The sequence below is a fragment of the Squalius cephalus genome, assembly GCF_949319135.1.
Source record: "Squalius cephalus genome assembly, chromosome: 19".
NCBI classification, from domain to species: Eukaryota; Metazoa; Chordata; class Actinopteri; order Cypriniformes; family Leuciscidae; genus Squalius; species Squalius cephalus.
The window spans coordinates 33,052,879-33,067,891 of record NC_137140.1 but is presented as its reverse complement, the minus strand read 5'-3'; the positions used below and the strand labels follow the sequence as shown (position 1 = coordinate 33,067,891).

At 37.7% G+C, this 15,013-nt stretch overlaps 1 protein-coding gene across 1 annotated transcript in view; it reads right to left on the bottom strand.

The window, feature by feature from the left end:
• Positions 1–2,036: 2,036 nt before the first annotated feature.
• adam12a (ADAM metallopeptidase domain 12a) overlaps positions 2,037–15,013 on the bottom strand; it is a 110,904-nt gene continuing 97,927 nt past the window's right edge. Inside the window, exons 21-23 of the mRNA XM_079851129.1 lie at positions 12,510–12,698; positions 5,304–5,461; positions 2,037–3,903 (exon numbers count right to left, since the gene is read on the bottom strand). Coding sequence (XP_079707255.1) covers positions 3,834–3,903; positions 5,304–5,461; positions 12,510–12,698 — 417 coding nt within the window. The 3' untranslated portion in view covers positions 2,037–3,833. The remainder of the gene's footprint in view (positions 3,904–5,303; positions 5,462–12,509; positions 12,699–15,013) is intronic.

The window sequence follows — 15,013 nt, the reverse complement described above, 5'->3', positions numbered from 1 at the left end:
AATAGGCTATCCTGTTATTTCTATGTAAGAAACCAGTGGAAACAATTCTGTGTGTGAATGAATCAAACTGAAATCAAACAATCTTAACAGCTGACAGAAAAAACAAGACATTATTAGTGAACTACTGTAGAGGAAAATTATTCTCAGGTATACGGTAATCAGTAAAATACGCTAAAAAATGGATTTGTGACTTTTTAGTTAATAACTAGCAATTCTGAATTTTTTTTAGCAATTCTGAACTTTTATTTAGTGTAAGAAAGTCAGAATTGTGAAATATAAACTCGGAATTGCAAGAAAAAAGTCAGAATTGTGAGTTATAAACTATGAATTGGAAGATATAAACTTAATTTGTGAGAAATAATGTCTGAATTGTGAGGTATAAACTCACAATTGTGAGAAAAAAAAAAAAAAAATGGCCAGAGGACTTGAAAGAGAGGTAAACACCATACTTCTTGATACAACTTGTGCAACTATCATTGATTATATTTCTTTATCATTTCCTTCAGAACATCATCAGTCTGTTTTTGGAAGAGTCAGAGACTAAATAAGACAAACCACAAATGGATTTCAGAAACAACTTTACTAGCGCTGCCCTTTATGCCGACCGTATTTGTGTGTTGCAGTCATCAACGTACAGCATCTTGTTTCACATTTCTTGATTATTCGAAGATTTATCATAAAAAAAAGCAGTTTACACCCGTGACACTGAATAAAAAGAACGTTACATGAGTAGATTTACTGAGATACAACATGATTGAAAGTGAATAATAGTAAATGATAACTGATTAAAACAAGCAAGGCAGTTAACCTAGAGACACGTGATCTTCATAATCAATCAGCGGCTAGATCTGAACAGTCTCTACTGTAATGCACTGTGTGGTTTAACTGTAAAAAGGCAACAGGACACTTCAGATGTCGCTAATACAGTGAAAGAAGATGGATTTACAATGTAAACAATGAGAAATAATGGCACTCATTAGGTGTCCAGTATACAGGCCTAAAAGACCCACGTTTGAGATCATAAATGGCTCAAAATACCAGAGTTTCAGTGCCAAACATCAACTGCCGATGGAGGGTGAAATATCCCAAACGAATTTATTGATTTCCAGACATTTCAACTTTTTTGCAGTATTTCTTATTAAAGTGCACCACCATTCAAAACGTTGGGGTCAGTAAGATTGTAATACTTTTATTCTGCAAGGATGCATTAAATTGATCAAAAGTGACAGTAAAGACATTTATAAATGTAACAAAAGATTTCAAATAAATGCTTTCTATTCATCAAAGAATCCTGAAAAGAATGCATCATGTTTTCCTCAAGAAATATAAAGCATCACAACTGTTTTCAACACTGATAATAATCATAAATGTTTCTTGAGCAGCAAATCATCATATTAGAATGATTTCTGAAGGATAATGTGACTCTGAAGACCGGAGTAATGATGCATCTTTGATCACAGGAATAAATTACATTTTACAGTCTACCACAATAGAAAACAGCGATTTGAAATTGTACAAATATTTCTCTTTTTACTGTATTTTTGATCAAATAAATGCAGCCCAGGTGAGCAGAAGAGTCTTCTTTCAAATAATAATAATAATAATAATAATTCTTACCAACCTTAACTTTTGAACAGCAGTGTTTATATTTTTGAGTCTCAAACTCTCTGTGAAACATCAGGACCCAAGAGTCGTGAAAGATGTTTGCATGTCTGTTATTCATCAGCGTGCATCAAACTATCATTCTTGCTATTCAATTAAACCGTTTATGATGTTTTAGTTTCTCAAAAAGTCATCAGAAAACAGGTGAGTTACAGGAAAAGCCAGTTTGCACTTGTTTTTGATTCTGACCATAATGACTCCTAAACCTCTATTTTGAAATCATTTGTGCACACATCCTTTTCTTTTAGTGCAGCGTTTTCATTTACCCTGACAAATCGCCCATGAAACTCTGCCAGTGACACAAACCCACTGACCGCAGCGTGTTTGAGGGAGACCAAAGGGATTATGGGAATATTTAGAGAAGGATTCATATGTCTTGTTTTCATAAACCACAATCCCGTTATAATGCTCCATTATTTAGGCTGATAAGACAGAAAGTCTAAATGAATGTAACTCATTTCCCCACAATAACTATTTTTCAAAGAGCGTCCTGTATATGAGCATATGCATGGCCATGAAATCAGGGCCGGCTTTCTGTCTCTCAGATCTGTCCAGTAAACACATGCTGTCAGTACAGGTTACTCTTATCTCTCTGCATTACCACATCTGTGCTCCTCTATCTTCCTCACGATCTTTGAAATCAACAAAAGCTGAGATTGGTGCATAAAATCTGTTACAAATGTTTTCATCCTCACCAAAAAAAGAAAGAAAGAAGAGAAACAAGACTCGTTTAGACGTGAAATGGAGTGAATTCAGAACATTATTCAGCATGTATCCCCTCTGCGCATGTCCAGCTCATATTTCACCTCAAAATCAAATATGCTAGAAATGTTATTTTTTACAATTCAGCTTGTTTTAAAGACCCTTATGATTGTTTGCATTGTGATATTTTTAAGCACATTTTCCAGACAACTTATCATTATTGCAATACAGTAATGAACATCATCTTGCCCTGATCATTTTCCAGATATATTGTTTTATTTAGCATAAATATATTTATATATTGGATGTATATTTTTAGCATGGATAAACGACAGCTGCTTTACAGCAGAATTTAAATCTGTATAAAATTTAAGTTTGCACCATTACATTCAATCATTTAGCAGACGCTTTAATCCAAAGCAACTTGCATTAATTCTGTTACTTTGCAGTTTATTATCTACTGTATAAAGCACTATAATAAAGCTGACTTGACCTTAAAATGAAAATGAAGCTCGGTTTTAAGAATATTAAGATTTCCATGACAATTGTCATTTCCACTTTCAATCTCATTAATGCAAAGCAAAAAAAAATCATAATATATTTTAAACTCTAATATTTATACACCATGATAGTTTTTATGACAGTATTTATTTGACTGCTTTTAGATTGTTAAAATATTAAAATATTAAGATGTATTACAGTCATTAGAATATAAGGGGGAAAATACTTTTAAAAAATCACAATGCAAAAATAAAAATAAAAAACTTTTAAAATGGCTATTTTTTCAATGCAAAATTTAATTGATTCGTTTTTCTTTTACTTTGGGGTGAAATGTGACCCGGACATGTTTTAGTGAGATTCAACCTCATATCAAAGTATTTTCATGCAAGTTCCTTCAACATCCTTTAAGTATCACTGCATTCAGGTTAAATCATGTCTGAAATAGATAATAAAAATGGCTATTAAATCATATTAAATTGTTAAAAAGCCCTTTTCATAATATACCAAAAGACATCACAGACTCAGAACCATTAGCAAAGTACAAATCCCAATTCACGTTTCCATTTAAATCTGGTTTCAGTCCAGGTTAGCGTCCATGTGATGTGGTTCATGTTCACAGATAACACGTCTTCTCTTTCCTCCGCTGGTACACAGTCGAAAAAAGTCCACACAACAACAATGGCAACAACAACAAAAGGTCAATCAGGTAAACGTGGGCGAACCACCGATTGCTACGATTGAGAAAGTGTCAACCACAGTGCACTGTGCTCAAATAAATACGCTCGTAACCGACATAAATAACGCGTGACATGTACCTGAGCTTGGACTCATAGCACCGTTTAGAGGGAGAGCACCGCAGGGGTCAAAGGTCACCCCTCACATCAGGACTCTGACACACCACGTGTCCCACAGAGGTTCATAGTGCAAAAAGCGAGTGTCTCCAGGGCCGAAATCCCTCAGTCCGGCTCTCAGCTGCTGAACTTCACTCCGGCCGGGAACTGAGGCTTCGGCAACGTGGGCGGCTGTTTCGGAGGAGGCCTGCAAATCCGTTCATAGGAAACAAAAGGTTAATCATAAAATGCATCACTTCATCTTTGGGTCATTCCTATAGGATGGTGTATTTTGGACTGAGCAGGTTTGTTGATTTTTTTTTTTTTTTTTTTGATTTTTGGGAAATTCCCTTTCATGTAGTGTGTGATATAGCCGTTTGTGAATGTAAAAGGTATGTTAAGTTTCACATAAATGGAGTTATACCATGGTCTGGGTGAATACTCGATTCTGATTGGCTGCAGGGTGTCCATTAAAAAGTGATAGAGGACACCTAGTAAAGGAGTTCTGGTGAGTGACTGTTTACCATTCAAAATGAATAAATAAATGCGCTGGCTACATCAGCTGTGAGTAACCATAGCAACAGGCAGTAAACTGAAGGGTTCTACGAGCTGAGCGGACTATAAATATCTCCGGTTGCTAAATAAACCGTCAGGCGTAACCAGGGAAACCAAGTTATTGTTTGTAAAAACTTTAGATTTCGATTGTAAAACTAATTAAAATATAAACTAATGTTTTAAAAATGTGTTATTTGGCAAGCGATCATGGTATAAGCGGGTTAATGCCCTTCGAGGTGTCCATTGTCAGGTATTAATGGACTTCGGCGGAGGCAACCGTCCGACGCGCACGCCTCGCCGTCGTCCATTAATACCTGACAATGGACACCTCGAAGGGCATTAACCCTTACTTATTGTCTTCTGAAAGAAAGAAGTGATTCTGAACGGCCTGAAACGAGTCGTCAGTAATTCCAGTCTCACTTCCTGCTGAATCTGCGTAGGTTTGTAACACATTTGCATAATGCCAGTCTCTGGGTCTTGATTGGCTGTCGGCGAACAGCGTCTGCTTTGTCCCGCCCTCAAACACTGTAGTTTATCTGAGACTGGAAGAGTTTGGTTCGTGTTGTTCATGTTGAGAAGACGCTGTTTTCTGGTAAAACCGACGCCATCGTTACTGTTTGTATCAGTGTGTATCAAGTGCTGAGGAAAAGCTGAAATTCAGATATGCTAATGAGCCTTTGGTTTCTGACACATGCTGTAAACGATCGACCAATCACAACAGACTGGGCAATCTGACCAATCAGAGCAGAGCAGGCTCTCAGAAAGGAGGGGTTTAGAGAGACGAATCCTTGATTAAACTGTTTAGACCAGGGGTGCAAAACTCCCTGCAGAGTTGTGATGGGTGCTTCAGTTTTTAATTTTTTTTATTCTTAGTTGCTAATCGTTTTGACTTTGTGTTAATGGGATACATCTATGCCATGTGGCATGAAAGCTGATTAACATTTTATGTAAAATATGCAGTATTGTTTCATGGGGACATGAAATCAGACTGTAGGAAGGATCTGAGATGTTTGTCAGGTGTGTATGAGTGTGTGTGTGTGTGTGTGTGTGTACCTGCAGGGCTGTGGGTGAGGTGGAGCGGGATGGGGTCGGGCCGGGGGCGGGATAGGAGCTGGGAGTCGGACCGCAGACGGGTTACGCATCACCCGGATGTTTCGACCCAGCGGGTCAGCGGGAAGAGGCTTCTGGGGTGGACTGGGCTTCTCGAACGCCTGTGGTAGACATGAGGGAGTTCACAGTCTCACATGGGATATATTTATTCATTTAGCAAGCATGATTCGTGTACATTGACAGATGAGATCTTTCATATCTTAATTGTTTTTCCAGGACAGCAATGAGATTTTTGGAGACTGATTCTCCTGATTCTCTGATGTTTCTCCTGGGAAAAAGATTCCAGTAAATCAGTATTGTTATTGATAACTAAAACGATCAAAATAATAATTCATCATTTTTAAAATAATTTTTGCTGAAATAAAATATATGCAAAAAAAAAATCTAAAAGGAAAACTGTTCAAAATTATTTTTAGTCATTGAAATAAAGATGAAATAAAAGAAAATATAAATATTAGTTTGAAAAACTAAAAAAAAAAAAAAAAGTTTGTTTAAGTATTAAAATTACTATAGCCTAACTAAACTAATCCTAATAAAAAAAAAATTCAAAAGCCCATAACAAAATGACTAAAATGTAAACTGACAATATTAAAATAATAGCTAATTCAAAATATTAATAAATACACTATAGTAATAAGTACTATTATTAATAATACTATAATACCATAAATAAGAATACAAAAACAATACTGCAGTAAATCGTGTATCCTCGAGTTTCAGAAGTGATTCAAACTGGGTTTAAGTTACCCAAGATACTAAAGTCTACATACAGAAAAAAAAGGCAAATAAACAAACAAATGAAAATAAAATAAATACAATAATAAATATAAAAAACATATAATATTTAACTTATTTTTATTATTATTAATATATTTAGTTTTCTCTTGTTTTGAGCGTCCACCAGAGGGCAGTGAAAGCTAATCAAACTTCACTGCAGTGTGTGGCTGCTTCACTGCTGCCATAGCAACTCTCTCCAGAGGTCATGTGACATGCTCACTTGTTCCTAATCTCCACGCTGACTATGAGGTAATGATAACTTGCTATCTGTTCTCCATCTGGTCCTCATTCTCTCATCATCATCATCTTCATCTTCATCTCGCTTCAGATCCAAACATGATTTCACTGCTCACTTCCCTCTGTTCTTTAAAATGCAATAAAGGACTGAATTGCTCTGAACTGGTCATATCTCAAGCGTTGCATGATTGCTGACGACAGAGAGTTGTTTTGTAAAAAGGTCTTGAGAAACCTTGCAAGGAGTGAGTCTCATGTCTAACGCTTCCCTGATGGAAAGTTTTGAAGAGTTGCATCAGGGATGAATGTACATCTATCTTTATGATGACATTCATTGACACAATGCAATCTCTAGCCGGTTACCCTAACCTTACCCATCACAACTAAGTGCCTAACCCGAACCCTGACCCTAAACCGACCCTTAACCTAATTATAACCTTATCCCTAAAACCAAGTCTTGACCCTCAAACAGGCCTTTAAAGGCTCTCAGAAAGAGAGGACCGGCCAAAATGTCCTCCCTTTACTCTCTTTGTCCTCACTCCAATGGTCTAAAACTCAAACTGGTCCTCACAAAGATAGTTGTACACACACACACACGATTCACTCACCCAAAATGACTCAGGATATTGTGTTTGAGTTTAAAGGTATATTCCAGTTTAAAAGTTTGGGGTCAGTAAGATTTTGTTTCTTTTAAAGAAATGTGGTCAAAAGTGACAGTAAAGACATTTATAATGTCACATAAGATTTCAAAATGATAAAATAATCCAGATTTTTTTTTGTATCATGGTTTCCTCAAAAATATGAAGCAGCACAACTGTTTTCAACATTAATAATAATATTAAATGTTTTTTTGGAGCAGCAAATCATCATATTAGGATGATTTCTGAAGGATCATGCACTGAAGACTGGAGTAATGATGCTGAACATTCAGCTTTGATCACAGGAATAAACAATTATTGACCTAATAATTAGTTGGCATTAAAGACTTCTTCCACAAACACAAAAAAAACAAAACAAAACAAAAATAGTGTGTTTAGGTTAATTTGCTGAATTGCATAACAATTAAAATATAAAAATGAACATTAATGTTACTAGATGTATCTTAATTTAGTTAAACTTAATTAATTAAAAAATATATAAAATACAGGCTGAAATTGAAACCATACATTGTGTTTTAGAGTCTGGTGCTTTAAGCTCCATGAAGAACCTTTTATTCTCTAGTTATGTAAACAAACAAACAAATAAAATAAGAAAATAAAAATCAGTACATAAATATGGTCAAGGCCATGGTTTCAATATCCAGGGAATGCATGATCTGCTAAAATGTAAACCTTGAATGCAATGTAAGTCACTTCTGATACAAGTCTTAGTGTGTTTTGTTGGTTCATGGTGGTTTTAATGAGGTTTTGTGTTGTTTCTCTTGAGACGGATCATCCTCACCTATCCAGTTCCTTCCTCTTTCTGCTATCTGTCTCTCCACAGGGCTTCATATAAAAAAGACAAAGACTCTTCTTTTACAAGCAGGTTTTTATGGGACAAACCAACAAACTGCGACAATTTATCAAACAACAGAAAGGCGCATGTCATCCTCACCCGTCCACATATAATCCTCAGGGAATTAACTTCAACCAAACAACTCCATTCTAGTCTGTGTTATTTAATGTCTTTAACACTGTCTTTGTTGTCACTGATCGTAAAAGAGCCACATTTAATGAGATTTTTTACAAATGGTAGAACAATTAAGCTCACTAAATGTCACCAGTATTTCCAGCGATTTGTTCCAGAAACATTTTTTGTTATGCTGGTTGAAAGCCTCTTCACATCCAGATAGTAATCACTAAGTTAAGTGGTCTAAATTAAAGGATAATTCCGGTATTTAGCACTTTGAGTCTCTTTTCTGGTTTGTTTTGGATGAACTAGAGTGGTGGACACAGAAATGTTGACGATGGGTCCTGTCTCGACTTTCTGACTCGTTTAGAATCGCCTTTGAGCGCTTCAGAGTGGCTGGCTACGGGCATGCACAGACATGTCCTTAAAACAACCCTTAACGTTCGTTTTCAAAACTGTGCAACTCGCCGTTAGTGGTGTTCGTTGATGATTAAAAACAAATATATATCGGCGCAATGTATGATTTTAATCCGTGTCATTTGCTATAGTGGAACTATTTTTCAGATACCTCACAACCGCGTATAAACTTCCGCTCGATATTTGAGTCTGAAGCGCAGTAATACCAACGAGCAATGAGTCCTCCAACAGAAATCAATGGGATTTTACAAAATGCCAAATAAAACACGACAGAAACTGTATTTCGCTACGCTACTTGTTTTGGAACATCAACGAACAACACCACTAACCACTCGGTGAGTTACATTTTTTTGTAAATTTGGAGTGCTGTCAGTACAGAGAACAACGACAAAAATCGGTGTTGCCTACACCATGTTATCCTCTTTTTAAAATTTGCACCCTGTTGACTTCAATGGGGCAAGTTTTAAACCTGCTTTTAGCCTCTTAACATCCTTGATGTGTCATTACAAGTGCACAGCCAATGTGAGTGATTCCTTCAAAGTGAACACGGTGAATCTGACTGCAGTAGATGTGAAAGATATGAATAAAAATGAAGTTAATTCGGACAGCGCTCATACCTGTATTTATTTCCTGTTTTCGGTCGAAGTCCACAGTAGTCGATTGTCGAGTTCTCCACTGTTGCTTAGCTACCTATGATCACGCGCGTGAACTCGACAATCGACTACTGTGGACTTCGACCGAAGTCAACAGGGTGCAAAATTTAAAAAGAGGATAACACGGTGTAGGCAACACCGATTTTTGTCGTTGTTCTCTGTACTGACAGCACTCCAAATTTACAAAAAAATGAGCTCAATGTTAAAATTGACCAGAGTTCTCCTTTTAGGGTTGTTTTAAGGACATGTTCGTGCATGCCCGTATCCAGCCACTCTGAAGCGGTCAAAGGCGATTCTAAACGAGTCAAAAAGTCGAGACAGGACCCATCGTCAACATTTCTGTGTCCACCACTCTAGTTCATACAAAACAAACCAGAAAAGAGACTCAAAGTGCTAAATACCGGAATTATCCTTTAATGTATGTATATATATCGTCTGAGGAAGGTGTAGGACCTCCGCGTACCTGCTCGCACAGACCTCACACGTCATCAGCTCATTTCATGCTATGCAGAGATAAGGTCCTTGCACACTGAGTCCGAAATTTTCGTATGCGTTTTTTCGTATTCGTGATTCGGTGGCTCTGAATTGTCAAAACACCATTCAAAATGCTTGCTACGGATGCGAAAAACGCAGAAAATCGAACTCGATCCGATTTTTTTTTTTTTTATGATGGACGAAAGTTTCGGAGGCAGTGTGTAAGCGTGATTGACATAACGTGAGGTCGTATTTATTTTTTAACGTGCGAAAATTTTGGACGTGAATTTCGGACTCAGTGTGCAAGTGCCTTTAGACAGACGTCAGTCACCGAGCAGCGCAAACGAAACCGCAGCACCTTTTACAGTTCCTCCTGAACCAAAACAACCAGCTTTTGCTGCGTTCACATCATAACTACTATAATTTGGAAGAGATGGAAACCCGTGACGTTATACTCAGAGCGGTTTGTGACTCCAATTTATGCCTTTCAATAGACATTATTCACAGCAGTGCTGAAAGCGAGGAGTTATGCTTTCTAAGCTTGCTATTACTAGCCTCTCAAAACTTGCCTACCCTACCTTTAAATTGAGTTAGTCAATTTGTCTGAGGCAGACTATTTTAAGCCATGTCAAACCTTGAGCTTTCTGTTCCATTCTGATCGACTCGCGTCACGCGGTCTCTACTGGCCCGCCAGAGGCTTGCATGAACCTCTGAAAACACTTGAGATTTACTACGAAACAGTGGTCTAATGAAAGAGGCCTGTTCACACCACTGGAGCTCCAACATTAAACTGTAAATCTATTACCGTGTGCAAGAACAATGAACTCTAACTCGCCATTGCAACACTGCTGGGGAATGAGAGAACGATGAAAATAAATTAAATAAGAAATACATGAACCTGCTGACATGTATAGAAGTGTATACCATGTTCTTTTCAGTGGTGCTGTTGCCCATTAAAGGAGAACTCCGGTCAATTTTAACATTGAGCTCATTGTTTTGTAAATTTGGAGTGCTGTCAGTACAGAGAACAACGACAAAAATCGGTGTTGCCTACACCGTGTTATCCTCTTTTTAAAATTTGCACCCTGTTGACTTCAATGGGGCAAGTTTTAAACCTGCTTTTAGCCTCTTAACATCCTTGATGTGTCATTACAAGTGCACAGCCATGTGAGTGATTCCTTCAGAGTCAACACGCGGTGAATCTGACTGCAGTAGATGTGCAAGATATGAATAAAAAAGAAAAAATTTCAGCCAGCGCACATACCTGTATTTACATCCTGTTTTCGGCTGAAGTCCACAGTAGTCGATTGTCGAGTTCACGCGCATAGGTTTAGTACGTACGATCATGCGCCCGAACTCGACAATCGACTACTGTGGACTTCAGCCGAAAACAGGATGTAAGCATCAAACTGGGTGTGCTATTATTTTTCTCAGTATCACACCTGACTGCTGGATGATAAAACAGGTGGAAAGAAAAAAGTTTCATAGATGCACATTGTTGGAGGGACCCAAGTCAGCTTTTCACTTGAACCAGTAAAAAACCACCTAGCAACCATACAGAACACCCTAGCACTCTAGCAACAACCTAACAACACCCAAGAAACCATTCACACCATAGCCATAACACACAGAACCACCCAGAACGTCCTAGCAACAACTCAAAACATCTTAGCAACTTAATAACAGCCATGCAGAACACTAGCAACCCCCTAGCAACCATCTAGAACACACTTGAAACCACCCAACAATACCCTAGCAAACAAACAGAACCACACAGAACATCCAAGCAAACACCTAAAACATCAAAGCAACGCCCTAACAACCCAGCAGAACACCCTAGCAACCACCCAGAACATCTTAGCAACCCCCTAGCAACCATCTAGAACACACTTGAAACCACCTAGCAAACAAACAGAACCACACAGAACATCCAAGCAAACACCTAAAACATCAAAGCAACGCCCTAACAACCCAGCAGAACACCCTAGCAACCACCCAGAACATCTTAGCAACCCCCTAGCAACCATCTAGAACACACTTGAAACCACCCAACAATACCCTAGCAAACAAACAGAACCACACAGAACATCCAAGCAAACACCTAAAACATCAAAGCAACGCCCTAACAACCCAGCAGAACACCCTAGCAACCACCCAGAACATCTTAGCAACCCCTAGCAACCATCTAGAACACACTTGAAACCACCTAGCAAACAAACAGAACCACACAGAACATCCAAGCAAACACCTAAAACATCAAAGCAATGCCCTAACAACCCAGCAGAACACCCTAGCAACCACCCAGAACATCTTAGCAACCCCCTAGCAACCATCTAGAACACACTTGAAACCACCCAACAATACCCTAGCAAACTAACTGAACCACAGAAAACGTCCTAGCAACCAAAAAGAGTTTAGCCAACCAAAAACATCTTAGCAACCACCTAGCAACCATGCAGAACACCTTAGCAACCACCTAGCAACACTCTATCAAGAAACCACCCAATCAACCAACCTAACAATGGCTAAGCGATCACCCAGAACCACACAGAACACCCTAGCAACCACCTAGCGATATATTCAACAATATTATTGATCTGTCTGCATTGACAACATCAGAACAGAACTGAGTGGCTGTATAGATAAATTAACTAAATTAATAACTTTTTTTACAACAAAAATGAACCATCACTGAACTTACTTAAGCTGGACAATGACACTATTCTCTTCTAGATCTGCTGTACAGCCAAAACAAACTTTGTTGCATTATCTTCCTGTTACCTCTGTAAAGCTGCTTTGAAACAATCTGTACTGTAAAAAGCGCTATATAAATAAAGGAGACTTGACTTGACCTAGCAACATTCTAGCAACAACTCAGAACACCCTCGCACTCACAACAAAATATAGTTTTATATATGAAGTTTCTGCAGCGTTGTAATTATCACAGGCATATTTACACACCCACACACACACACAACACACTCACCATGGCGATCTTGCAGACGTTCTGGCAGGCGAGCGCTGGTGCGGGGGCTCTGGGTGGAGACGAGTGTGTGTGTGTGTGTGGTGGCGTCAGTGGCAGCGGGTGAGAGAGGTGCACTGGAGGGCACTGGGGCAGTCGGCGGAGACCATGAGACGGGACCACAGATCCCACCGTCTGGAGAGGAGACTGAGGCTAGAGAGAGAGAGAGAGAACACACTTCACAATGGATTCATGTCACACAAGCTTCCAGTAATATTTGGTGTACACTATGAACATTCTGTCTAACATCTCCTTTTCTGTTCCACAGACACAGGGTGAGTAAATGATGACTCATTTTTGGCTGAACTATCCCCTTAAATGATACAAATGAGTCTCATATGAACACACACACACACACACACACACACACACACACACACACACACACACACACACACACACACACACACACACACACACACACACACACACACACACACACACACGCCAGATGTGACAAGAACAAAAGGAGATGAGAGACAGAAACTGTGTGTGTGTGTGTGTGTGTGTGTGTGTGTGTGTGTGTGTGTGTGTGTGTGTGTGTGTGTCTGTTTAACCTCACCTTGCCTAACATCAAACAGACCTACATCCTCTATCCTGTTACCATCATCACACATTATGAGGACCAGATACTGCAGTCGCTCTTAAAAGAACAGTACACCAATAAACAAGGATCATGTGACACTGAAGACTGGAGTAATGATGCTGAAAATTCAGCTTTGATCACAGGAATAAATTACAGTTTACAATATATTGAAATAGAAAACAGTTCATTTATACTAATAATGTTTCACAATATATATTTTTAAACTGTATTTCTGATCAAAAATGCTGCCTTAATGTGCTTTAGAGACATAAAAAAAAACAAAAAACCTCACTGACCCCAAACGTTTGAACACACTCGCAGCCCAGGGCATCCGCTGCACCACAGGGGTCAGTCGCGGTCCTTTACACATCCTCTAATCACAGATCTCAAATGCTTTTCTCAACAACAGCCCTGAGATTAAAATTGCATCTACAATCCATCTGGCTGACAGGCGTCTCTACTGATTTTCCAACAATTTGTGAATTGCTGTATAGAGCATGTGTGGTCTGACAGCTAAAGAGCAGGTTTCAAACACTCAACGCTCAATTTCTTTGTTGTGCTTTTTGTTAAACAAACCTCTGGAGCTTGAGATGAGTGCCAATTGTCCGTATATGTATACATATGAAATGCATATCCCTTGATCTCTCTCTATGTGTGAGGGGATGTGTAATATATATATATATATAAATCAGGGTTCACCAATCTCGGTCCTGGAGGGCCGCTATCCTGCAGAGTTTAGCTCCAACCAGCTCCAACACACCTGTTTGAAAGTTTCTAGTATGCCTAGTGAGACCTTGATTAGCTGGTTCATGTGTGTTTAATTGGGGTTGGAGCTAAACTCTGCAGGACATCGGCCCTCCAGGACCGAGATTGGTGAACCCTGATATAAATATATATAGTTCAGATGCAAAAGCCTCTAAGTGCCATCTGAAATTTTCTTCTAGAATGATCATTTTTATCCAGCTCATATATTTAAGTTTAGTAATTTCACTTAAATGACTATTAATAGATAATTTTCATTGCCAGTTAAGTGAAATTACTGAACTTAAATATATGAGCTTGATAAAAATGATAATTCTAGAAGAAAATTTCAGATGGCACTTAGAGGCTTTTGCATCTGAACTCTTCATATATATATATATATATATATATATATATATATATATATATATATACACACACACATATATATATATATATATATATATATATATATATACACACACACACACACATATATATATATATATATATATATATATATATATACACACACACATACATATATATATATACACACACACACACACATATATATATATATATATATATATATATATATATATATATACACACACACATATATATATATATATATATACAGTGCCGTTCACAAGTTTGGGTCGCTAAAATTTTTATTGTTTTTAAAAGAGTCTCTTCTGCTCAGCAAAGCTGCGTTTATTTGATTAAAAATACAGTAAAAATTGTGAAATATTATTCCAGTGTAAAACAGCTGTTTTCTATGTGAATATATAGTAAAGTGTAATTTATTCCTGTGATCAAAGCTGAATTTTCTGCATCATTACTCCAGTCTTCAGTGTCACATGATCCTTCAGAAATCACTCTAATATGATGATTTGATGATCAAGAAACATTTCTGATTATTATCAATGTTGAAAACTGTTCATATTTCTGTGGAAACCGCCATACATTTTATTTTTCATTATTCTTTGATGAATAGAAAGTTCAAAAGAACATAATTTATCTGAAATAGAACCTTTTGTAACATTATAAATGTCTTTACTGCCACTTTTTATCAATTTAATGTGTCCTTGATGAATAAAAGTGTTAATTTCTTTAACTTCTTTCCAAAAAAATAAAA